The 25688-nt window shown below is 28.8% G+C and overlaps 1 protein-coding gene across 1 annotated transcript; it reads right to left on the reverse strand.

Annotated features, from left to right (window-relative positions):
- Window positions 1-7309: 7309 nt before the first annotated feature.
- Window positions 7310-20497, reverse strand: LOC107448187 (autophagy-related protein 16-1). The gene is made up of 2 exons (XM_016063302.4): window positions 20258-20497; window positions 7310-9040 (listed from the first exon to the last, which is right to left on the reverse strand). Exons 1-2 carry the CDS (start codon window positions 20278-20280, stop codon window positions 7447-7449), a joined length of 1617 nt encoding a protein of 538 aa, XP_015918788.2. The 5' UTR covers window positions 20281-20497; the 3' UTR covers window positions 7310-7446.
- Between the last annotated feature and the right edge of the window lie 5191 nt (window positions 20498-25688).

Below are 25688 nucleotides of genomic sequence, written 5' to 3' on the forward strand. Positions count from 1 at the left end.
ATGCCTCAGGTTTCGTTAATCTGTTTTAAATTTTAAATAGTTTAACAACTTAAATAAGTTAGATTATTTTATGTCAATGTTTTATAAAGTCCCAAGAATATATATTTTTTTTCTTTTTTTTTATCAAAAATATTAAATCTAGTTTTCAGAGTCAAATTTATCTAAGCAATCTTTTAAAAACTTTTTACCTTAAAAAAACGCATCAAGGTGTTTTTCAATATTATTTTGTCAATAATAGTTTTCAAATGTTTGACTATCAAAGTTTTTGGTTCATTTTAAATTAATTTCAATCTTATTAATTTGTTTTAAGAAATATTTATATTCAAATGCTCTCTATAAATTTAAGCTTCACTTTTCAGTTTAATGAATTGATCAATTTGAAAAATAAATGTCACATTGCAAAACAACAACATTGTAATGTTGTCTATTTTTCAATTCAATTAATTGATCAATTTGAAGAAATAAATTTAAGATTACGAATAGGTCTCTGTGTACGAAACAACAATAAAGATGAAAAAATTAACATGTAGAATAATAATAAATTTCAAAAATATCGAATTGAATTGAATGTAAGTTTTAATGGCGCAAGATCCAGAGAGGACAAAATATCGAAACAAGGTTTTAAAAAATTTATCGAAAGGTTTTATCGAAACAAGATTTTAAAAATTAACGTCCTCTCCGGAAAAACAGCAAACTAATTAAAAACATTCTAAATGTTTCCTGAAAAAAAAAAAAAAAAAAAAAAAAAACCTATTTTATACATTTTGAAAAACACACAAGAGATTTTGAAGCTTGAGTCAAAGAAGTTAAAAATGCGTGGTGTCGCCATCTTTAGGAAGAAAGAGAAAACACTTTGATGAAATTAACATGCATGAAATCCCTCAAACTGTGACTGAAGTTAAATTATGCTATCGATTCATTCTGAGTTTTAAAATTTACGCATTTGGTAATCGGAATTTCTTAATGCTTGATTTGTATGATAGCATAATGAAACAATATCATGTTTTTGTGCTTACGCAATGATAGAAAAATGCATCATAGAAGTCGAAAAATTCATAAAAGTTTGAGACAAATTAAAAATACAGTACAGCCCCGATTTTCCGAGTTTCCGCTTTAACTGAGCTATCAAATATTTCAAATTTTTTTTTTGTTCTAGTTTATTATTATTTTTAAAACTACCGCAGAAAAAAATCCCAAATTTTATTTTCAAAACACTCGGTAAAACAATTTGACGGACAACCCGAGATTACCGATGAAATGATCGCTAATATCGTCAATAATGAAAATGAACTAGCGATGATGATGAAGACAGTGACGATGAAAATCAACCTATAAAAATCACTCATACAGATGGACTAAAAGCTATCGAAAGTGTTATTGAATATATAGAACAACAAGACGAGGCGACACTAGCCTTCTTGTTATCCCTAGGAAATTGACGAAATATTGCTGCAGAAAAGCGCCAAAGTAATCTAAAACAAATAACGATTAAGTAGGTACTTTTTTAAGTAAAAACTCTTCAAGTCTCGTAAAGTATGCTCTTTAAGGGTTTTTAAGTAAGCTTTTTAATTATAATATGAATTGTATGCATAAATAATGTGTAATTGTTAAATTAAACAAATTCACCACTTTTCTTCTAGGTATCAAATCACCCATTTCAAATCAAAATAGATAAAATTGAATGCTTATATTATCAGCCATTTTTTTGAGCCATGGATAAAGCAGAAATATTTTAAAAATAATTCCGATCAATTTATGATGCAATTTCAGAACTATCCTGCAAAAGGAGCTTTATCCATCAAAATAAGTTTTCCAATGAAAAATTAAATTATAGAATTAGATGGGGGGAAAAATTTAAATTTCATAAAACATTTAATTAACTAGGAGGCTTCGCCCCCTGCTCGCTGGCTCTCGCCAACCCCCGGAACTGCTTTCGCAGTTCATTTCGGATTGCTTCGCAATCCGATGCTCGCTCAATGGATACGTTCTTAACGTCTAGCTTTTGTACACTTTTTTGAACACTGAAGTTCCGAAAACTTTTCACTGTAGAAAATTCTAAACCTGTGCATTTCAATATTAATTTGAAATTGAAAACAGTTCGTATATTTTTCTCAATCACACTATTCTAAATTTCAGTTGTTGATAAAAGTAACTGTTGTAAGTTTTGCTTTAAAGTCTTTCCCACCAGAGGGCTAAAACCATGTGTTGTAAAACAATATGAAATAGTACTGAACGCCGGATGTAAAGCATCGGCTTCGATGAAGATAATTTTGTGAGAATTTTTTAGATAATTCGGTGAGAATTCACCCGATTAGACATATGATTACGTGCTTTTGCGCGCCGAAGCCTATCGATTAAAACATATTAGCGTTTTATATAATATAGATTAGCCATGTGATGCTCACTACGTGCTCTTGCGCACCGAAAAGCCTATCAATTAAAAATGAAAACTGTTGCCAACGCGAGAAAAGAAATATCCTCGGTTTTATTGATACATACGTATTAGCGTTTTATATAATATAGATAGATTTTTTTATTTATAGCATTATGACCTTACGAAAATGATCAAAAAGAATTAAAAGGCACTAATTTTCACGCGAATACCAAATAACCGTTGATACAACATTTCTAAAATGTTTAAGACTATAGCTATAAAAATTTAGAATTGAGAGTTCGCGTGATTTCAAAGCCACATCCAATTTTTCTTCATTTTTAAGACACACGGAGCTAATTTTCGTTGAAATCAGAAACACTATCCAACATTCCTTAATTTTTAATCTTAGCGCTGCTATTTTTTGTCATGTACCACCAGGGGCCTAAATTACGATCTAACTTTTCCTAATTTTCAAAATTTACGGAGCAAATTTTGACGAGGTTCCAAAACACCCATGGTTCTAATCCTCAATGGATCCCAACGCACCATCTAATTTTACTTAGTTTTTAAATTTGCGGCTCCAGTTTTTAAGGAATTTCAAAACAATTGGTTAAAAAATAAAATAATTATCTTATTCCGATTTCAGACTATCTTCATTGTAATAAATTTTAAAGGAACCGTTGTGGCTCAGGGGATAGAACGTTTGCTTTCCAATGACGAGAACCGGGTTCGAAACCCAGCGATGACTCGCACCGAACACAGCACTGACTTAAAGTATCCTCAGAGGTTGACGGATCCTAGGTTGTAGTCACCTTGCCACCAGACGAAATGTGTGAAGTTTTCATGATTTTTCTCTCCATGTAACGCAAATGCAGGCTAGTTCCATCATAAAGTCCTCCACGAAGGCAAATTTCGCTAAATACTTGATCCAGGTGTTTATTGTCTTCTAAATTGGGTTCAAAATTACAAGGTTATGGAGTTGAACATTAGTAGTCGTAAACCCGAAAATTGGGTCAGCTCTCCGACAACGGTTATAAAATAAAAGTCTTAAAGGAAACGCTCCATAGAAATTCGAAAGATGAAATGCAACCGAAGCAAGAGAAGGGAAGAAGCACTTGACTTCGAATCAAAGTGTGAATAGACTTTTCTTAACTTTCACTGCTTTATTTTTCATTTAATCCTTCCATACAGGGTGTTCTATTATAACCATTAATCTATAGTTTCAGAATCTTTTTCAAAAAAAAAAAACTTATTAGAGGTCGCCTATTAATATCTGAGCAATGATGTAGAAACAAAAACACTCGTTATCAAATCATAGCGAAGAAGACCAGGGCTAAAGAGAATACAAGGGCTAGTTCACTCCGCTCTTAGAGCTGAAGCTACGATTTCCCTCCTCATGACGTCACTGTGTCCACAGATCTCGGAGATCGCAAGCAAAGATATGATAACTTTGCATCTTTCTCTTTGTAAAAATAAGTTAGACTTTTTCTGGTTATTAGCATTCAAACTTTACGTAATTAACACATTATTTCCGTTCATAAACATAGTTCAATAAAAACTTTCTTGGTTATTATATTAAAAAAATACCATTTTAAACTTATAAAAATGTTTTGCTAGTTGGTGAAAATGACACAATAAATCAGGGCTAAAGAGAATAGAAGGGCTGGTTCACTCCTTTGAAGTATCTCTTGCCGCGCCGATCCTCCGACGTCACTCTAGTGACGTCACTTTGGCGCAAAGCTCGCACTTTTACTTCAAGAACGGAGCGTTTGGCCTTACTAGCTCTAACTAATATTGGATCATTTTTTTTTGCGACATATTCTAAGACATTTGTTATTTTCTATAATGACTTTCCTCAGTTTTTGCAGTGAATTTACAAGAATTTAAAACTATTATCGAAATGCCAGTTTGCGCGATTGCAACTTGCAAAAATTCTGATATAAAAACAAAAGGAAAAAGTATAATTTTTCGCGTGTTCCCTAAAGTAAATGAACAACTAGGTAAAGAATGGATTCCGAAATGACACAATTAATATAAAACAGCAATACGTTTATTCTGTCGTAAAGAACTTTTATAAAAATTCATTATCTAAATAGAAACTACCTCGTTACATAAAGAAAGGCAGGTGAAAAGAATTAAAAAATAGATAAAGTCAAAGAAAATTAAAATGTAAATAAAAAGTATAAATAAAATATATAGTATATAGTTGAAATTCTCCTAATTTCATAACATATTTTTTAATGTAGTTATTCTAAATATTTATGATTTTTCTTAAAAATTACATTCTCTTCAATTTAAATATCTATAAATTATATCATCATAAATTTAAATGTCTATAAACAATTGTAAAATTTCTAATGTCATTATGAACCTAAATTATTATTTCGTTTCAGTAATTAGCGTTTAAGGTTGATGTTTCCTAATGATTAAGTATGAACAAATTGCTATTAACGACATATTTTAAAATCAGGGATTCTAAATTTAACTTAACTTATCTTTATAAAAGAATATGTAGATAAAAAAAGTGTCGATATATGCCTTCATTTTTCTTAATAGTTAAGGTTAAAACTGAATTTTTTAAAATAAAGTATTTATTGCAGGGCTAAAGAGAATACAAGGGCTAGTTCACTCCGCTCTTAGAGCTGAAGCTACGATTTCCCTCCTCATGACGTCACTGTGTCCACAGATCTCGGAGATCGCAAGCAAAGATATGATAACTTTGCATCTTTCTCTTTGTAAAAATAAGTTAGACTTTTTCTGGTTATTAGCATTCAAACTTTACGTAATTAACACATTATTTCCGTTCATAAACATAGTTCAATAAAAACTTTCTTGGTTATTATATTAAAAAAATACCATTTTAAACTTATAAAAATGTTTTGCTAGTTGGTGAAAATGACACAATAAATACTTTATTTTAAAAAATTCAGTTTTAACCTTAACTATTAAGAAAAATGAAGGCATATATCGACACTTTTTTTATCTACATATTCTTTTATAAAGATAAGTTAAGTTAAATTTAGAATCCCTGATTTTAAAATATGTCGTTAATAGCAATTTGTTCATACTTAATCATTAGGAAACATCAACCTTAAACGCTAATTACTGAAACGAAATAATAATTTAGGTTCATAATGACATTAGAAATTTTACAATTGTTTATAGACATTTAAATTTATGATGATATAATTTATAGATATTTAAATTGAAGAGAATGTAATTTTTAAGAAAAATCATAAATATTTAGAATAACTACATTAAAAAATATGTTATGAAATTAGGAGAATTTCAACTATATACTATATATTTTATTTATACTTTTTATTTACATTTTAATTTTCTTTGACTTTATCTATTTTTTAATTCTTTTCACCTGCCTTTCTTTATGTAACGAGGTAGTTTCTATTTAGATAATGAATTTTTATAAAAGTTCTTTACGACAGAATAAACGTATTGCTGTTTTATATTAATTGTGTCATTTCGGAATCCATTCTTTACCTAGTTGTTCATTTACTTTAGGGAACACGCGAAAAATTATACTTTTTCCTTTTGTTTTTATATCAGAATTTTTGCAAGTTGCAATCGCGCAAACTGGCATTTCGATAATAGTTTTAAATTCTTGTAAATTCACTGCAAAAACTGAGGAAAGTCATTATAGAAAATAACAAATGTCTTAGAATATGTCGCAAAAAAAAATGATCCAATATTAGTTAGAGCTAGTAAGGCCAAACGCTCCGTTCTTGAAGTAAAAGTGCGAGCTTTGCGCCAAAGTGACGTCACTAGAGTGACGTCGGAGGATCGGCGCGGCAAGAGATACTTCAAAGGAGTGAACCAGCCCTTCTATTCTCTTTAGCCCTGGAAGAAGACACTACTGCAAATATCAAAACCAGTTTTTATTGCTTGTAGGAACAAAAACGTGTTAAGTGTAAATCATTAGAAAGTTTCATCAGACAACCAAACCGGCTTTAATAGTTTCATTCCAGCCTTCTTCTTTGTGATTCGACAGATTTCGTTATCGTCTTTGTTTCTTTCTCGCCTAGATATGTACTTTGGGACACCAAATATTTACACTCTTTGTAACTGATTTTTTAACGGTTGTTATTGATTGTAGAATTTGATTGCGGTGCGTGTATGTTAATACGCCAAACTTTTTAATATCGATTTGATTGGTTATAATGCCAGATAATGTGCAAATACAATTAAAATATATATATTTATAATAAAATTCAAATATTTCTTAGTGAATTTTCCCCCTTCAAAATGTGAACTAAACTAGGCACTAACTTAAGGGCTAAGTTCAAAAACATACTCTTTTTTCAGATGTTCATAATGTGCTCAATATTATTTTGCCCACAAAAAATAGCGCTGCTTCATGGAAGGCCTTTAATTACTCATCAAAAGTTGAGATTAAAAAAAAATTTCATAAATTAAAAAAAATTGAGATGTAATAAAAATATTATCATATTCAAATTAAAATTTGGATAATTTTATCATTATTATTACATCGAAAAAATTTTGATTTGTAAGAATTTTTGACTTATCTGGCTTATTACATCGTACTTAATTTAATAGAAATCAAAAGAAATTTTAGGTTTTTCTGACATAACTTATTCGCCATCTAATAATTCTAAAGGCTATAGAATCTAGAGCTATTCGGAGATTTTTCATGTTCAATTTCGGAGTTCATAGAAAATGTCAAAAACTGGAAGTCAATGTCTGACATCATATTAGAAACTTTTTTTTTGCAATCGAAGTTCTAGCCAGTATAGATTCTTACTTCATTATTTGATGATGCAAGCAGAGCAAGGAAATATATATTAACACATTCAAATTCACAATTAAGTTCATAAACTTACTTGTAAAGTCCACTGTAATTTTTTTGTGTTTAGCAAAATATGAAGTAATACAGAGCGTTTAAAAAAGAAATATATTTACTATTGTTAAAGAAAGGTGTAGTTTTTTATTGCAATGCATTTAGTTATTAAATAAAATGTACAAATTGCAATCAGAATATACATTAAGAAATGAAAATTAACATTCAGGCATAATTTTTAACTAAAAATATTCATTTATCAGCTCCATATAAGGCAATGTCGATTTTTATCACAGCTTGCTAAATATGAGCCACAAGAACTCCAACAGCATGATGTTACACTAGAGTTATGACCTTTTAATTGTTTTTCAAGTTTACCAGATGCCACATTCCACAAATAAATAGAACCGTTCTTAGAACCGCAACAACAATATTTGTAATCAGGGCTGAATTTAGCGCGAGTTAAATCGCAGGCAATCTCAAAACCAGGTTCTTGCAAAGAAAAAGTCTCTTTAAAAACTCTTAAATCGAATAGTTTCAAGCATTCGCCACGCTCTGAAGCTAGAAGTAGATAGCCATTTCTGGATAAATCCAAAGACGTCACAGCTTTCGAACATGCTAGGTGAGTAATCTCATTTCCAACACGAGGATCCCAAACGCGTATTTTCTTGTCCGTGTGACCACTAATCACAAAATTGCTGGGTCTGCTTATTACGTCATTTACAGGAGCATTAGTGCCGTAGGTCACAATACAAACTCTTTGACGCAAGTCCCATAATTTTAACGTCTGATCAGAGCTGCCAGATACAATTCTGTTAGTTTCACTCATAAATTTCGAAGAAGTAACTTTACCACTGTGTCCAGTTAAAGTATGCCGTATCATGAAATCCCACATTGTCCATACACGACTAGCAAAATCAGAAGATGCGCATAACAATAAATTTGCTTCTGGATCAACATCAATGGAAAGAATGGAAGAATTACAGCCACGAATATTTTCTCGCAATTCGATGCCACTATCGCACATTTCCCAAAACTTAACCTTGCGATCTGATCCACCAGTTAAAAAACACGACATTTTTGGCAACCATACAACAGCGTTTACTTCGCTGTCGTGCGCGATTAAATCGTGCTTTACTTTTGAAGGCAATGTTGAAGTAAAATGTTGTCTAGGTTTTGACTTTGGTGATGAAGATTCTCTTTTTTCAGCTGCTTCGTTTCTAGCTGATTTACCAACACTAATATCGTTTGCTGCAGACATCAAGGCAGACGTAATAGAAGCTGATCTAAGGCTTTCAGAACTACCAGAACTTCTACCAAGACTCTTCAGTGACAGAATTTCTTCTTTTAACTTTTTCATTTCTATTTCCAAATCGTTGTTTTTATTTTCAACACTCGAAAATGTGATATTCAAGGCATCGAATTCATCAATTTTGTCTTGTAAAACAGATTTCATATTTGTCAGTTGCCTCAGATACTTTTCATTAATTTCATTGCTAGTTTTAAGCTCTGTTCGAGTATTTTCTAATTCATTATTTAGCTTACATAGCGAACTATTTTTTTCGTCCACCACATTTTTTAATTCTAAAACTTGCTGCGCAAACTCAGAAATTTTAATATGGCATTGTTTCAGTTCCTCTTGTAAGCCGTGGTACTTTGCAAGTAAATTTGAATCCTCTAACTTAGAACCTTCTGGGTGGCGCAAACTTTCAAGAGGAATGGACTCTGTTTGTATTTTTCGAGTCTCTTTTTTCAAATAATCTAAGGATTCCAATAACTTATTACTGTACTGAATGAGTTCTTGGAAACTGTGTTCTTTGAAATTTCTTCTTTTAAGTTGAGATAAAATACATCTGCAAAATAAAATAAAATAAGAAAGGCCATAACATAATAAGAAATAACAGTTCCAACAAATTTTAAACAGAAAGATAGATTACCATTTACAATACCCACTGGTTATTGCTAAAATCCTTTACAATGCCTGATTATTATGATTACTTTTTATTAATCCGGAATTATGAGTCGAAAGGGCATGACACACAGAATAGTTGTTAAGTATTTGAGCTATTAGTTACATTATACATACAGAAATGTTCACTAGATTTTTTTTTTCATAATTTAGTGACGGAAGAGGCTTGTAAGACATTAAATCCAAAAATAATTTAAATATAACTAACAATTACAAAAGAAATTTACAATCATTGCACGTCGTATCTTACTTTCAGGCAAAAAAAAAAATACAGATTCTTCTTTACTCCGCAACTGTGTAGCTAGTTTATGATTTTGTAGCAGTAGAGGTAGTAGTCAGGGATGATTGTGAGCCCAAGTCAAAATTCCGGAAAATTTCTTGAGTTAAAAAAAAAACTTTTTAAATAGAAAAATTAGAAAAAAATTTAAACAAAGTTTTTTTTCCTTTTTCTCAATATTTCTTAGTTTACTTAAGATATATTTAAACTTTTACACATCACATACCTATGATGACCTGGAGAAGTAATTAAAATTTACAAATGCGCCTTTCTTTCTTGAGTTTATGATTATAATAACTATTTACTGATAAAAATTGAATATTAATCATAAATATAAGCTTATAAAGTATCTGGCTCTCCCTTACAAACAAATAAAATAAACAGTGGTCAAGTTCCACCTTTGAAATTTTGATTTCCGGAAACTTCTGTAATCAATGATTTTTTGAAACGCCTGGACCTTCGATCTCCGGAAACTTCCGGATCACTGTCAGCGAAAAATCCGGAAATCCTGATTTTTTCCGGAGCACAATCAGCCCTGTAGTAGTAGTACTTTACTTATATCGCACTAATGGTGCACAATTAGCTGTTGGCGATGGTTTGAGAAGTCATACTTAAAAGACAAGATATCACAATTTTGATCCTCTATAGAAGGGTTATATTTTATTTTATAACCGTCATTGAACAACCGACCCAATTTCTGGGGTTTACGACTACTAATGTTCAACTCCGTTGAACCCAATCCAGAAGACAATGGAACTCCTGCATCAAGTATTAGGGGAAATTTACCTTCATGGAGTACATCTTGATGGAACTAACCCGCATTTGCGTTACATGGAGAACGTGTGTACATCGATACGATGTAATGAAAATCAAAAATTTATCTAAAATAATGAGCAAAATAAATGTATGAAAAATTTCTAACTTTTATCCAATAATTTTATTTTTATTAAAGTTGCTTAATACTTGTATATAAATCCAATATTATATGCATAGGCATCTTTTTACATACAACTATATTTTTTAGAATGTATTTTGCATATATTTTGCCTTTAATCAATCATGCCTCGCTCCGATATTCATTTAAATTACTTAAATCTGATAATTATTATTAGCGAGCTCAATCGTTTAAATTAAATTTTTCAATGCGTTCAGTAAAAAAAAAAAAATTCTTTCTTTTTTTCACACAATTTGAAACATTGTTAAAATATTTCCTCGATTTTTAACACCTAAGAATTGTAATAATTTTTTTCGGTAAAAGGATGCAGAAAAAAATAAAATAAAATAAAGAAAAGTCTACTATAATATACTGAAAATAAACATTAGTGAAATAGAAAAATATTTTTCTCTCCCATCAGTGAGAATAAAAACATGTAAGTCAAGTATGAAAGAATATTACATGTCTTTTCAAGCGCCATTCCGAATTCCCAAATCGAGTTGAAATTTTGTTTACAAATGCATTTTAAGGTTGGAAAATAATCTGAAACTTATAATTATTTTTTCAAAAAGTAGTTATAAAGTACTTCTTTTTTTCTACTTGTCAGCAAGCGAGCTGTGACCATTTCTGTGATTGAATCAGGGGTCTGTTCAGACATTTTGCGAAAGGTCCGTTTTTGAAAAATTATGAAAAAATTACTCGTAAGTTGTGAATATAAAATAAACGTGAAGTCACATTCTTCCAACCAGGGTCCTGCTTTTGTAAATTTGTGCAAATAGGGTCCTGTTATTGCAAAAAACTTTTTCAAGGAGTTTTTAAACTGTAAAGACCTACAAGATCATGCTCAACACTGTAAAATTATAATTAAAAAAATTAAAATTTTAGAAAATAAACAGCAATTGCTACTACTAAATTAGAGATGCAACATACAAATATTTGGTATTTAGCCTATACTGCTGAAAGCAGGATATTCATTTCGGACGAATAAAGGAAGAAGCGTCTGCCGAAGACAAAACTTAGTTCGTTTACACCTGTCTTTCTTACCCCTCCTTCCTGGGAAGGGTTTATTCGATTAACAAAACAATAATAAAGATAAACAAATTTGTGAAGGGTTCGATTTAAAGATAAATTATTTTGTGAAGGGTCCGTTTTTATGAAAAGATATTTTGTGAAGGGTCCGTTAACGGATCCAAATTTCTTCTAAACAGACCACTGTAAATTTATAAGGATTTTCCACTGCCACTATCCTCCAGCATATGCGCAGTTTTGTGATTACAGGGATTTCTTGTAGAATAAGCAAAGCAATTGTGGACTCCTGGAGTCTTAAGACAGGAAAGGGCGAGAAGAAATGGGCATAACCTCAAATATTTGAAGTTTCTGTGAAATATTTTATTTTTAGTGGTTGTGAACTTTTACACAAACATTTTTTAAAATAAATGGAACTTTTATAAAACTTTAATCAGATTTATAAAATATAAACAATATTTAATCAGATCTTTGTTGCATTTGCTATGTAAATGTAAGGTGGTCAAAATTCTTTCAATTCTTATTCAAAAAATATTAATATATTACCTTTACTGCTGCTACAAAAAACATTTTGGTGCGGGGAAAAAGGAGTAATGGGGAAACTTAAACACTGCTATCTAGGCAAGTGAGGTATTGTCCCCCGTGTACTTTTTGTTATTTATTTTTTACTAAATAAGACGAGATTAAATCCAAGTTGTTATCTTAAATATTGTGATCAAAAATTACGAAGTTAATACATAAAAAACAGAGTGTTGAATCTATACCTATATACACATCTGACACTGCTACATAGACTAGCGATATGATGCATTGCAAGTAATGTTTTGCGAATAAGATCAAACCAATGTGCAACGTAAATTGACTGAGTTTAAAACCAAATCAATAGAGTCAATAGTTTAGAAGTTATGGAAGTTATAAAAGTCTCATAAGTAAAAACTACACTTTTTTACTAATAACTTATTTACCCATCAGACATTGCTATCTAGACAAGTGAGGCATAATTTCATATGTATTTTTTATGCAGAATCTCGTAAAATTAAAACTAAGTTGATAGAACTAATAGTATTGAAGTTAAGAGAGGTTTATACTTAAAATGATATAAAGTCAAAAATTATAATTTCATGCATGAAACCTTTATAACTCCTTAAACTATTGATTCTATTGACTTAACATAGATTTTATGAGACTAAGAGACAAAAATACATATGACATTATGCTACTTGTCTAATATAAGGCTTGTAAATTAACAGCATCAGTACATACTATAGTGTTCGAATTAATTGGGACAAGCAAGATTTTCTCATTCGAGTTGGTATGGGATTGCCAGTGATGTCCCGAACCGCTTCAAACCAGTTATATCTGCCTTTAGCTGCGGTGACGGATAGACCTTCACTATAATTTACTCGTCTGACTGGTTTTAGTATATTTGTAGTTCAGTTGTGAGCATTTCAGTGTGGAAACTGGTGGTTATAATTTTGAGTTTAGTCTTACACAAGTTATGTGCTTATAAAAGATGGATATTAGTCCGAGGAAGCGCTCTAAAATTATCGCTCTTAATGAACACACATCTATGACTGTAAGAGACATCGCTACAGCAGTTGGTGTAGGGAAATCTAGTGTTTCCAGAATTCTTAGAACATTTCAAGATTCCGGCTCATCCTCTCCAAAAAGAAAGGGAAAATGTGGACGCAAACGGAAAACTACTCCAAGAACTAATAAAAGTCGAATAAGAAATAGTAAAATTAGTCCAAGAAAGACGAGCACAGACCTCCGAAGGGATTTATTGGATTGTGGTGTTGATGTGAGTACATCAACTATACGAAAAAGGCTTCTAGAAGTTGGACATAAGGCAGAAAGACCAAGCAAAAAACAATTTCTAACTCAGAAAATGATGAAAAAACGTTTAGCATGGGCCAGAAAATTCCAAAAATCGACTGTAAATGACTGGAAGAAAATGGTTTTCAGTGATGAAACACATTTATTTGTGCAGGGACACAAATCAAGTGTAGTTAGGCGAAGTGAAGGCGAAAGTCTGAGACCAGATCATATCCAACAGACTGTAAAACACCCTTCTAAACAAATGTTTTGGGGTTTCTTCACAGCAAATAGCACTAGAAGCTTAGTGCCTCTAAAAGGCATGATGAATTCAGCCAAATACATCGATATATTACATGGTAGGATTGTTCCATTCATGGAAACATTCGACGGAACAATTCAACATGAATTGGCCCCTTGTCACAATTCCAAACTGGTCCAGAATTTTATGCGAGAAAACAAAATAAAAGTGCTTGATTCGCCTGGTAATTCACCAGACCTAAATCCCATTGAGAACCTGTGGCATATTCTAAAGAATCGCTTAGCCAAGATGAATTGCACGACAGCAGAACAAGTGATAAAAAGTGCTATTCAAGTAAGGTTCCACGACGATGAAGTCAAGAACATGTACGCTACTGTAGTGGAACCAATGCCAAAACGTGTTCTTGAAGTCATATCTGCTAAAGGAGGACATACTTCATATTAATACAGACATGTATCAATGTAACTTAAGGTATGTAATGATTAAAAGCTAAAGTTTCAATAAATCACTTTTTTTTTCATTTGTCCCAATTAATTCGAACAGTATAGTAACTATTTTAAATGTAATACATAAAGACATTTATGCATACACAACAAATATAATACATTTTATAAATAAAAACTTTTTACCCACTAGTCCAATTCATTTTTTTAGTCTCGTTAGATTCAGCAAAAATTATGAGCTCAGGTTAAGAATGAAAACAGCAATCTCAAACAAAACAGAAATCTCATACAAATTAGTTAATACAATAAATTAATATTTTTATACATAAAACTTAAATGATTTCTTAATGATTAATCCTATCGATTTAGGGTTTTTTTTTCACTCGATTCAGCATACACAAAAAAAAAATTGGAAACAATAACTCACTTGTCTAGATAGCGACATTAAAGTTTATCCTCCTTATATCCCCTACCCCGTGATGCAGATCATAAATGCCCAACACTATTTTTGTTATTTTACAATGGTATCATCATCAATGACTTGACAGCCCAGGGTAGGGCCTCAAGAATTTTTTTCCAGGCTAACCTTTTTCCTGTTAGTATTTTTCAGTTTTTAGCTTTTAAGACCAAAAGGTATTTTTCTAGGCCATCGATCCATTTAAAATTCGGCCTGCCTCTTTTTTGTGTACTTACTGGTCTGGCATTGAAAACTCTTTTTGTGGTACAGTTTTAGAATGTATAAAGAAAAATATGAGATCATTCACAATACTCAATGATAAAAATGCACATTAAATGAAACCTACTATTATGTTAAAATTATAATCCAATTTTTTCCCCAATTTACAAAACTATTTTTATAAAATAGCCTTTAGCTCCAAGGGGTGTCTCTAATCACTCAATTTACTTTTTATAGCCTAATATCTTAAATTGAGAAAGAAAAAAATAACACTTTTCAGGAAAGTATTGACGACAAAATGTGATAATTATTTTCGAAATTTCTACACTAAATGTTTCAACTACAAATATAGGTAGTTGCTTCTATGTCAAAAAAAATTTTGATTCTATTCTGAAGAAACTTCAGATTTTAAATATTTTGCAGCACTGGTGCATAGTGTCTGACACAAGAATAGATCCCCTGCCAGTTTTTTATTTTATAATTTTAAAACCGTCGTTGAACAGCTGAACCAATTCTGGGTTTTCAACTACTGATATTCAACTCCGTATCCTTGTAATTTTTATCCCTATCCAGAAAACAAGAGAACTCCAGGATCAGAACCTCCAGAGGTATTGATTTGTTATGGGAACATGGAGGACTTTGTGACCCGACAGATTTTAAGGTGCACCAGTCAGCATTTACTAGGAGAGCGGGGATTGAACCCACTATCGCTTGGTTGGTAGTCCAGTGCCCTACCAACCAGGCTATCCTAGCCTCCACCAGCAGTTTCAGGTTTTGGATATTTAATTGATAATAAAAATAACTTTTTTGCTAGGAATAATTTGGCAGGCGGTGAAACTGATATAGTATGGGCCAAAATCAGACAAGCAGAAAGAGTTGATACAGCATATGTAAACAACCTTTGAACGATGTAAGCTATTAATACTTGATAGAACAATATTTTCATCTTAAAAAAAAATGCAACGAAGGCCAGTTTTTCATGTTTCACCACGATGCTTCTGTGCAGATTGAAAAGTCTACGTTTAAATGGTTTCTGGATAATGTTGCACAAATTATTGATAAACCACCTTATATCTCTAATTTGAATTAGACAGAAAAGATGTGAGAAAACTTGTAAGAGCAATGCATGCACAAAGAAGGCAGAACTGCACTATAAATTTTGCAAAAATTAAAACAACATGTTTACCAAACTTTTAAAAACTAAGCTAAATAGAATTAATGAGCTTTTTACGCAAAAAAAATTTAAAAAAATGTCTCATAATTTAACACTATAATTTGACGTCTGACTCAGTGGCCCACTTCTTGAGACAGTTGTTTTATATAAATTCCCTTATAATTCCTTTGATTTATATATTAGTCATTATATTTTTAACTGTATAAATTAAAATAAGTCATAAAAAATCATTTTTTTCAACACAGTTTATTTTTGTTTCCTTACATAGCTTTCAGTATTACTGCTTGACCAATCATTTGAAAGCATACTGTATTGTGAACTTAAAAATTTTTAATTTTAATTTAGAAAAAAATTATGAATCCTGCTCTCAATGTTGAAATAGGTAATTTCTCTGTACAATTAAGTGTATTAAATCCCTCTTTAAAGAGATTCTAGGGAGAGAAAAAAATTTATTGCACTCTCGACAAGAATCAGATATCTCTTTTTTCCTTTTCTTTCTTTTTTTTAAAGTAAAACCTAAAATTTCATATTTTTATAACGAAAAATAAACATATATTTTGCGTATATGAATTCTAAACCTTTTTCTCATAGCATGTAAAAATTCAACATAATTAACAAATTACATATAATGTACTGGTGAAAAATCCAACTTTGTTATATTTTTCAAAGCAATTTTTATGAATCTTAAGTCCATAAAAAAAGAAATATTAGTGATGAACTTTTATTAATTTGTCACAAATATGCATTTTCGTAAGTAAATCACACATTTATTTTAAGTTTAATGATTAATAAAAAAAAGGAGTGTATTTTAAAATGCTAGGACTAAGTATCTCACACTCACGGCTTGAACTAAACATTTTAACTGAAATTAGATTGTGCTTTTGTCATTGGGACAATGCACAAGGATTTCTTTAACAAAAATTTGAAATAAAGCTGAAATGATGGTATACTTGTCCACAAACCCATGACAAATGAATATATTACACACCACAGTTTTAAATAATTTAATTTTATGGCAGAATTTCATCTGGTCAAAATGTTACAGTATGATAAATTTCACAATACTATCCTAAAATTCTAAAAACCACTAAACTGATGGTTCCCAAAAGATACCCTGTGGAGAAATCTAGGGGGTCTCAGGAGTAATTTTTTTTTTTTTATTTTTTTTTTTTTTATAACCAGTAATGAATTTTGAAACCAGCCACTCTATTTAAATCTAATCACTAATCTAAAATTAATTCAATGTTTCTGTTATTTATTTTAAATTATAAGTAAAACGCCAATGAAAAAGATATTAGTAAAATTTTATTATTTTTATTTTAATAAATTATGAAAAGCATATATTAATAAAAATTCTAGCAGTGTTTCTAATCAAAATTTTCAATTCAAAATGAAATAACCAAATTTAAAAATTAAAGCATAATGTTTCTGTGGTAATCATTTTCGACATTAATAAAAGTTCTTTTACAAAATTCATGATTTAGCCTATTTCATAACTTTTTTAACCATAAATTCAGATAGCACTCTAATCCCGTGAATTTAACTGTCTAACATAAAATATATTTTTAAGAGTAATATTGATAAAACAATAAAAATAATTTATCCTTCACAATTACATATTTTCAAAATAGTTAATACACTTTATCGAATTAATATATTTATATCTGCTAATGAACTTTATTTATAAAGCTGCAGTTCTGTCAAAGAAACCTTTATCATTTAAGGTTCCATAGCCAAAAGAAAATGGGAATTGCTGATTTAAGCAGTAAAAGCAGGGTTCGTGATTTTTTTGATTTTTTTAAAAAAAATCAAAAGAATCAGATTTTTTTGATTTAAATCGGATTTTTTTGATTTAAATCAGATTTTTTTGATTTTTATTCATATACACTGTGAGAACTTTAATTTATGATTAAAAAAATTATAAATGTTTAATCAAATTAACTTAATATTAAAACTATATTGTAACAATATTTTAGAAGCTCTAACTAAAATAATTTTTCATTATAAAACATGGCTTTGAATGCAAAGCAACCATTTTGAAACAAATGCATGATTAAAATTTAAAGACTAGATGAAATAGAGAATTTAAAGAATACTTCAGGGGTGTGTCTGGGTTTTTCTGAGAGGTAACTATTTTGTGAAAATAAAAAATTACATTAAAAAATCAACACAAATATAGTAAAAATATGGATTTATCGTTTCTTACGAGACACAAAAATAAAATTTTAAGAAAAAGTATTTCGTGTGATTATTCTATCATTTTTCCTAAAGTTGAATTTGTAAAGGTACCGTTAAACGTAGTAAATTTGGCTTGGACAGACCCCTGTATTTTAACTATTAAAACAAAGTTTCAGTTAACAAATCACAACTTTAATTTAAAATTGCGATTTCTCTTTTTTTTCTCTTGATTTTTAAAATAACAAAATAAATGTAGCAGACTGTGTTTATAAATGTAGTCATTCATCTTTATCAAAAAATAAATAAATATTTAATCTATATATTTTTATATTAAAATATTCCTTTTTAATTCTATGTCAAAATAGATAAGTTAAGCTTAAAAAAAATTGGAAAATCTATGTACTCATTGGAATTTTTTTTCACAAAATTTCTTTATAGAAAATCAGATAATGTCAAAGATACTGTAAACACATTATGAGAAAAAAATACCAGTTAATAACCCAACCCTACTGCATCAAATAGACTTTGAAAGGGAAGATTGACACTATATTAGGAAAAAAACATCTGAATTCATCTGCCCTTTTTTTTCTTTTTGTTTTTGGCATATTAGGGTAATTTTTTTTTAATAGAACCTGAAGCTTCAGAAATATGCATTTTCCACTAATAAAATATGATGTAGATTTTAATTCACGCTTTTTCATTCAAAAGGTAGAATTTTAATTAACATTATTTGTATTATTTTTTGAATGTTTATTAATTACTTTCTACAGCTATGCAAGTCTATATTAAGACAGCATTAAATGTTTACTTTAATCTGTACTTTCAATCTCAAGAATCAAAACATTTTTAAAAATGTAATTTCAAATGTGTTGGAATTTAACACACACCAAGAAAGTAATTTCGTTAACTAAAATTAATTACTGCAGCAATTTATTTAAATTAAATTTTAATACTAAGAAAAGAAAATAATAAAAGTATCAAAAATTTAAAACACTGTTTTTTGACTTCTAAAATCGATATATATAGATAAAAAAAAATTAGTTGATTTAAATCAATGATTTTTTTAAAAAAATCATTTGATTTAAATCATGATTTAAATCGTGATTTTAATCAAGCTGATTTAAATCAACGAACCCTGAGTAAAAGTAAAGTTTTTTTAATCCTATAACTTGTTTGTGGATAATAGACCAAGTTGGCAGCTTTCTAGGGTTACAAAACACACTTAAAAATGTAATTTGTTTTCTTAAATAAAAAATTTATGTTTTTAACTGAACTTAATATGGCACAATTTTATCATGTGTTTATAACTTTTATTTTCATATTTGCTTTAATTTTTACTTTTCTAGTGCTCATTGTATTAGATTTATTCCTGAATATTCAGGATAAAATTTTTGTTCCAACAAATTTCCATAAACAATATAAATAATTAGACTTTTTTTTAATTTGCAGGGCAAAGGGGTTGACAATACACTTTGACAGTTTGTAAATCAAAGTTGAATTTCACCTGTTAACAAGTATTTTTACTTAGAAACAAACTAATGAAGCTTTTTTAGCAAAATTTTGATTCATTCTTTGCATGACAAAGCAGGATTTTTTCAGCTATGATATTGAGGTTGCTTTGAAATGATTAATTATACATTATTCATGCATCATGAGTAATGTTTCATAAATATGCATTCATAATAATGCGCATAAATATGCATTTTCTTTTTTTGTGTGTACCCATCTTTTCTACAAGAGAAATTACATAGTTCAATCTGTGACCATTTTTTTTCTGTTGAGTTAAAATTAATAAATTAAATTAAATTTTTGCTGGTTAATTTCAGATAGCACCATTATAATTCATTTTTAATTTGATGAGTAAGAAAAATGTGTCAAAGATTTATTCTTAAGCGAGTTATAAACTTTTTATTATGGTATAACACATTTATTTATTAATAAAATGTGAATAATAATTAGTACTTATCCATTAAAGGAAGTTGAAAAAGTACCGTGATTTTCGAAGATTTTTTACTTAATTTATTATCTGTATCTATATTAGTATCTATTATACTAATATAGATACCGAATAGAAGTGCTGAGGTACTAAGTGTTTTACGGGCCCTAGGGCTAAGTGCCTAATATTACATAGACATACAATAAAAAATTTAATTAGAAATCGTATCAGATAAATATAACATCTGTACTATGGCAGGAATTCCTGATTTTAATGTCATACAATAACTTTAAAATTATTCTCCTTATATAGCGAAAATAATCTCTTACAGCTAATAGTGAAACTAACAAGTTATTAAGTCAAATAATTTGAAAACTTACGATTTCAATTCGTTTGATCCCATGCTTTAAACACAAAAAATTTTTATATTCAAAACAAAAAATGGTCTACACAGTAAAAAAAAATTATTCGATACTAGTTATAATCTCATACTTAAAACGGCAAACAATCTGGTGTAATGTAAATAATACATATAAACAAACAAAATTTCCGTGAAGCTTGACACAAGCAGCTTGATACTTTCATTTGATAAAAATATTAATCCGCCCTCTTATAACCCTAAACTTTGGCGATCAGCTGAAATGGGTGATTGCCAAACGAAATCTATCGCCAACTGCTTGGATGCCCGCTTTTTGAACGTGATTGAAAATGGCGAAAATGTTTGAGCTGGACGTACTCGGAATGATTAAGCAATGAAACGAATTCGCTAGGTAAGTCATATTTTTAATTGTAAATTTACTATATTATCTCCAATGTTCTTCCGAATGCTAAGAGCTGCACCATTTGCTCAATTAATTCAAAATGCCTTGGATATTTTTACCTCACTACTGAAATCAGTTATTTTGCATCTATAGTTTCCTGTCATATCATAAACAAAATTATTTTTCAAAGCCATTTTCTAGATTTGATTGAGCTGGATTTTACATTTTGTCATCATGAAAATTTTATTTACAGGTAATTCTTATTAATTAAAGATTTATAATATAAGTGTATGTTTTAAAAGCATTATATTTTAAAAAATCATGAGATTTTGTTAATATTAAGAGATTATACTAAATTTCCTGAAAATGCAAAGATTTAGAATTTAAATTACATAGTTTGTTTTCCTTTATGTGTAAAATTTATGTATTTTTGAAAATCATAAACCAAAAGAAAAAATTTTCATTTATCAAAGTTTTTCCATGTTTCCAGAAATCTTTAGTTAGATTGTCTAAAATTAGCAACGCAGTTTAGTAATGAAATTTTTAAAATTTAAATGATGAGTTGATTTACGTTTATTTCAGAGACATAATACAAAGAGATTTTTTTTCTAGAAAATATATTAATTAAATTTTATTTTGATAGGAAGCTTTTGTATTGAATTTTCTTCATAACAGGGGAGAGTTCTTAAATCATATTCAAAATAGTTTTGTTTCAATTTTATTATAAACTTATGTTAAAAAGAAATTCTAAATATGAATCTGTAAAGAAACAGAAAAATTCTTATTTTGAATTTTAGATAATATTTATCATTTTCGTTCACAATTACTGCTCTTATTATTCTTTTAGATTGTCTAAACTATTACATAAATTATGAGCATGCATACTATAATCAAGAAATTTTATTCTATATGTATCACATTTATGTGCAAAACAATTTGTACACATAATTTAATTTTTATTTCAAATGCATATAAAATTATTATATTTCTTTAGAATATAACTCATATTAACAAATTAATAACAATTTAAATTAACTTATTTAGATTTTAATTTGAAATTAAATTTTTCATTTACTACAAACTATTTATATTTTTTTCTATCTATAATTTTTATTTTCTCAAAATTCCAAGATTTTTTACAGTTAATGTTTAAGTCAAAAACTACTATGTAAACCAAACCTTGCTTATTTCTTCTGTACTTCTGTCCCCTTTACTCTTTTTACTAAGGGATTCCATGGTGACATATTTAACTGTTTTCTTAAATGTTTAACCTTATTGAGATATTGATGTTGTCGCAGATGAATGTATTAGCAAAGATGGCATTCATTAAAACTGACAGGGCAATATTCAGTCTGTGAAGAATGCATGACTAAGTTGCTAAAAAGAAAGTGTATGTATACACGACTTTATGTTTACTTATATATATGTTAACTAGATTCATTAAAACATTGTACTCTTGTCTTGACATTTAAGCCTGATCACCACAACTCAGCCCATTCAAACAAGAGAGAGTAGTCAAAGAACTGCATCAGACTTAGCACTTTGATGCTGTAAGGAAAAATATTCAGTAGAAAGTGTTTTTTTCCCTGATATTCTTCTTTGTACTACTTTACACAATGGAGAAAAATGTTTAGAGGCAATAGAATGTTATGAGTTAATTTAAGTACTAATTCTCACAACGGTTGTGGTTCTGCCCCTGAGGGACAGAGGGAAGATCGCTAAGAACATTGCCCCTGAATTATAAATACTCTTTCACTTTAAATATATTTGGTATATACAAAGTAACATTATACAAAACTAAGTTGAGAGATTACTGTAATAAAAATTTGTCTATTGCACAGAGATTCATCTAATTTTATTCTTTTTTTAGCTTAAATGACAGACAGATTAAGAGGAGCCAATACGAGTATTTCAGTTAGTATCAGTAGTTAGTACTATTGCTACTAATATATAATGTTTTTTATTTTGATTATTCAACTAATTGTATATTAACTGTGGCATTTTAAGTGTTTTAGTTTTTTTTCTTCAACTGTATTGTTGTAGTATTCTGTTTGCAAATTAAAATTTTAATAAAATAATAAAAGTCAAAATAAATATCTTTTAATGTTTATCAGTATTTGTCTTTAATCAAATGTAGGTTAAGAAAAAGTCAATGTTTTGCTGGTTATTATCTTCCTCTATTATTATTAAACAATAAATTTATTAATATATTTTTTATATTAATTATTTTAAAAATTATTTATTCTATTTGCTTTATCAATTTTAGAAATTTATTATTTTAGCATTCAATCTCTAAAAATGGTGAAAGATTTTAAAAGTATTTAAATCTTACCTCTTAATAAATGAATTATCATGCATAAGTATTCAACATGGTTGATTTTTACTTATAAAACTTTCAAAGTAATGTAAGGTCTCTTTTTTCTCCCTAAATGACATATGGGCTAAAGAAGAAAACAGAAAAAAAAGCAATGAAAAGTTTATAAACTTTTATTATTAAACCATATTTTTGTTAATATTGGTTTGATGCTGTGGTTATTTTTTAAAGATTTGTATTTTCCCCTTTAAGGTTAACATAGTTCTTGTATCAGAAAGTTAGTTGTTTATGTTATTTTTTAAAAAATTTCTTATTTCAGCCATCAGTCTGTTACTGTCTGATCGGAAAAACCAGAATTAAGTTTGCAAGTTGTGTGGTATAAGAGGCAGTCTAAAAGAAATATGAGGTTTGTTTTTTAATATTTGATTCTATTTAAATTTTACTTGCTGATTTAGTAGTATTAGCATAATTCATAACACAAATATTTATCATGTTTTCAAATAAACTACAGTTACATAGTTTGGGCATAGTTATCCAGTAGCACAGTTTATTACTAGCAGTTTAGATGTAGAAACCATTATTTATTTCTCTTGAAACCATTATTTATTTATTTCTTAAGTTATACTTTAACAATACAAAGTTGAAAAGAAGCCCCTTTTTTTCTCTTTTGAATAAAAGGTTAAATTAATAGTATGTTACACCCTAAACTTAAAGTTACCAATAAGAAGTTATCAACTTTCCTTGATTTAGCAAGTTGAAGCAAGCCAGTCATTGGCAATTTTTTTATTTTTTTTATTCTAAAATTAGAACTGAAAAATCAAGTATTTCTTTCCTTATCAATGAGCAAGAAAAGTATTTTTAGAATATAATTTTGCAAAAAAGAAATTAATTGCTTTTGTATTTTTCAGCTATTTTATTGCTTCAACTCTTTATTTATTCTGTTTTTTAAATTAAAAATCAACTGAGGATGCAGATTACAACAGTTTTGGCTATACCAATCATTTCAATTAATGTTATTATAATGCTTTTTTAAATTTGCTGTTGTGTTTTTGTCAGAGTGTTGTGTTTTGTAAAGTTTTGAAAAATTCTTGGAATTAATCATGGACTTGGTAATTTAAAATGTAGATTTTATTATATTGCTAGTTTTTAAAATTTGGATTACATGTGCTAAAGTTTTTATGCTTACATACTTCATTATTTGTTTGATGATGCAAGAATAACATTACTACTATAAATGATATTTTTAAATTAATATTAAAATTTTGAATAATATTAAGGGTTCATGAATCAATAATCGAAAAGAACAAGTTCTGTTGTATCACAATTTGTGCTTCATGTTTTGTTTATCCAGTTGCAATGCTTTTAGTTTTCTTCCAGGTTGTTATGATCATCAGTTATTGTGATGCATCCTTAAATGTAGAGAGAAGGCTCCTTCATCGACTGAATTTTCAACCATGCTGGCCTGAGAATTATTACGATTTCCAGGTCAGTGCTTGTTGAAATTCCAGTTTTGATCCGTCGTGTCCAGTTTTCTGTCAAATCAACATTAAGAAGGAAGTTATGATATTGAATAAGTATAAATTTTAATTTGTTTTAAAGATATATTTAATCTTGGTTTGTTTACGGAGTTAATATATTACGTTGTACTATATTTTATATTAACCTTATCTATTATTAATATTTATAGTTTTATATAAAGAAAATTCTATTAAAAATATATGTATATATAATTTATATGTATTTTAATATCTTACATAATTATTAATATGGTATCTCATCAAATTTTGTTTCATTATTGTCGCATCATTATTTTTTACTCATTTTTTGTGGTTAAAAGTCCAAATTATTTTTTGTTGTAGTGAGTAAAACAATTAATTGCAAGAAATATGAAGAATTTCAATGTACTTTTACTATGTCTTATTGCCTTTATTAAATTTTACATACATTAAAGTTTTAGATTTTGTGTTTACGTTTTTTATTATTTGTAAGATTCTACTTATTAAACATTTCTGTAAATGACATTTTTAAATCTAATATTATAGTTCAGAATAATATGGAGAGACTAGTATAGAATTTGAATAGTTGAGAAGAAGCACAAGTAAGTAGCAATTGTATCACAAATTGTAATTTGTGCGTCTTCGTGTTTTGCATATCTAGATTTGTTGCAAGTTGAGACTTTCTTTTCATCAACTAATCAGGTGTATCCTTTAAAAGCTCCTTCAGCATGTCTTTGTCTTAAATGGGAGTGATGAAATTGCTTGTTATGACCATAATTTGTCGGAATAGAAATACCTACTGGAATACATGCTGTCAAAGACTTGTGTTGATGCTGAGTAAGTATAAGTGTCACATTTCTTGCCTAAATAATTGTTAGTGTGACAATTTCACTTGCTAGTCATTTATTGTTGCTGCCTCTCTGCATAAATCTAAAATTGGTATGCACCTCCGACATATTTTATATTTGTAGATATTTTAATCTCTTACATTATAATTAATTAGGTATCTTTTTCATTGCATTATATCTATGTGGGGTAAAGCAATTTTTTGTGCTTCTAATTATTATATTGGATATAGTTACTTATAATAGTATGAAAATATGCATATTTGAATTAGTTACTTGTGTATATTGAATATTATTTGAAAGGAAATATGAATGACTAATAAGTTATACTTTAATAATACACGGTTGGGAATAAATCAGTTTTTTTTTTCTCTTTTGAAGGTTAAATTAGTATA

The sequence above is a fragment of the Parasteatoda tepidariorum genome, chromosome 5 (genome assembly GCF_982258835.1).
Source record: "Parasteatoda tepidariorum strain Cologne lab strain chromosome 5, Ptep-v5.0, whole genome shotgun sequence".
NCBI classification, from domain to species: Eukaryota; Metazoa; Arthropoda; class Arachnida; order Araneae; family Theridiidae; genus Parasteatoda; species Parasteatoda tepidariorum.

Coding starts and splice junctions, on each gene's coding strand:
- LOC107448187 (XM_016063302.4), bottom strand. CDS start 20,280: ATGGGATCAAACGAATTGAAATC. Junction 9,041..20,257: donor GGATCAAACGAATTGAAATC/GTAAGTTTTCAA, acceptor TTTATTTTGCAG/ATGTATTTTATCTCAACTTA.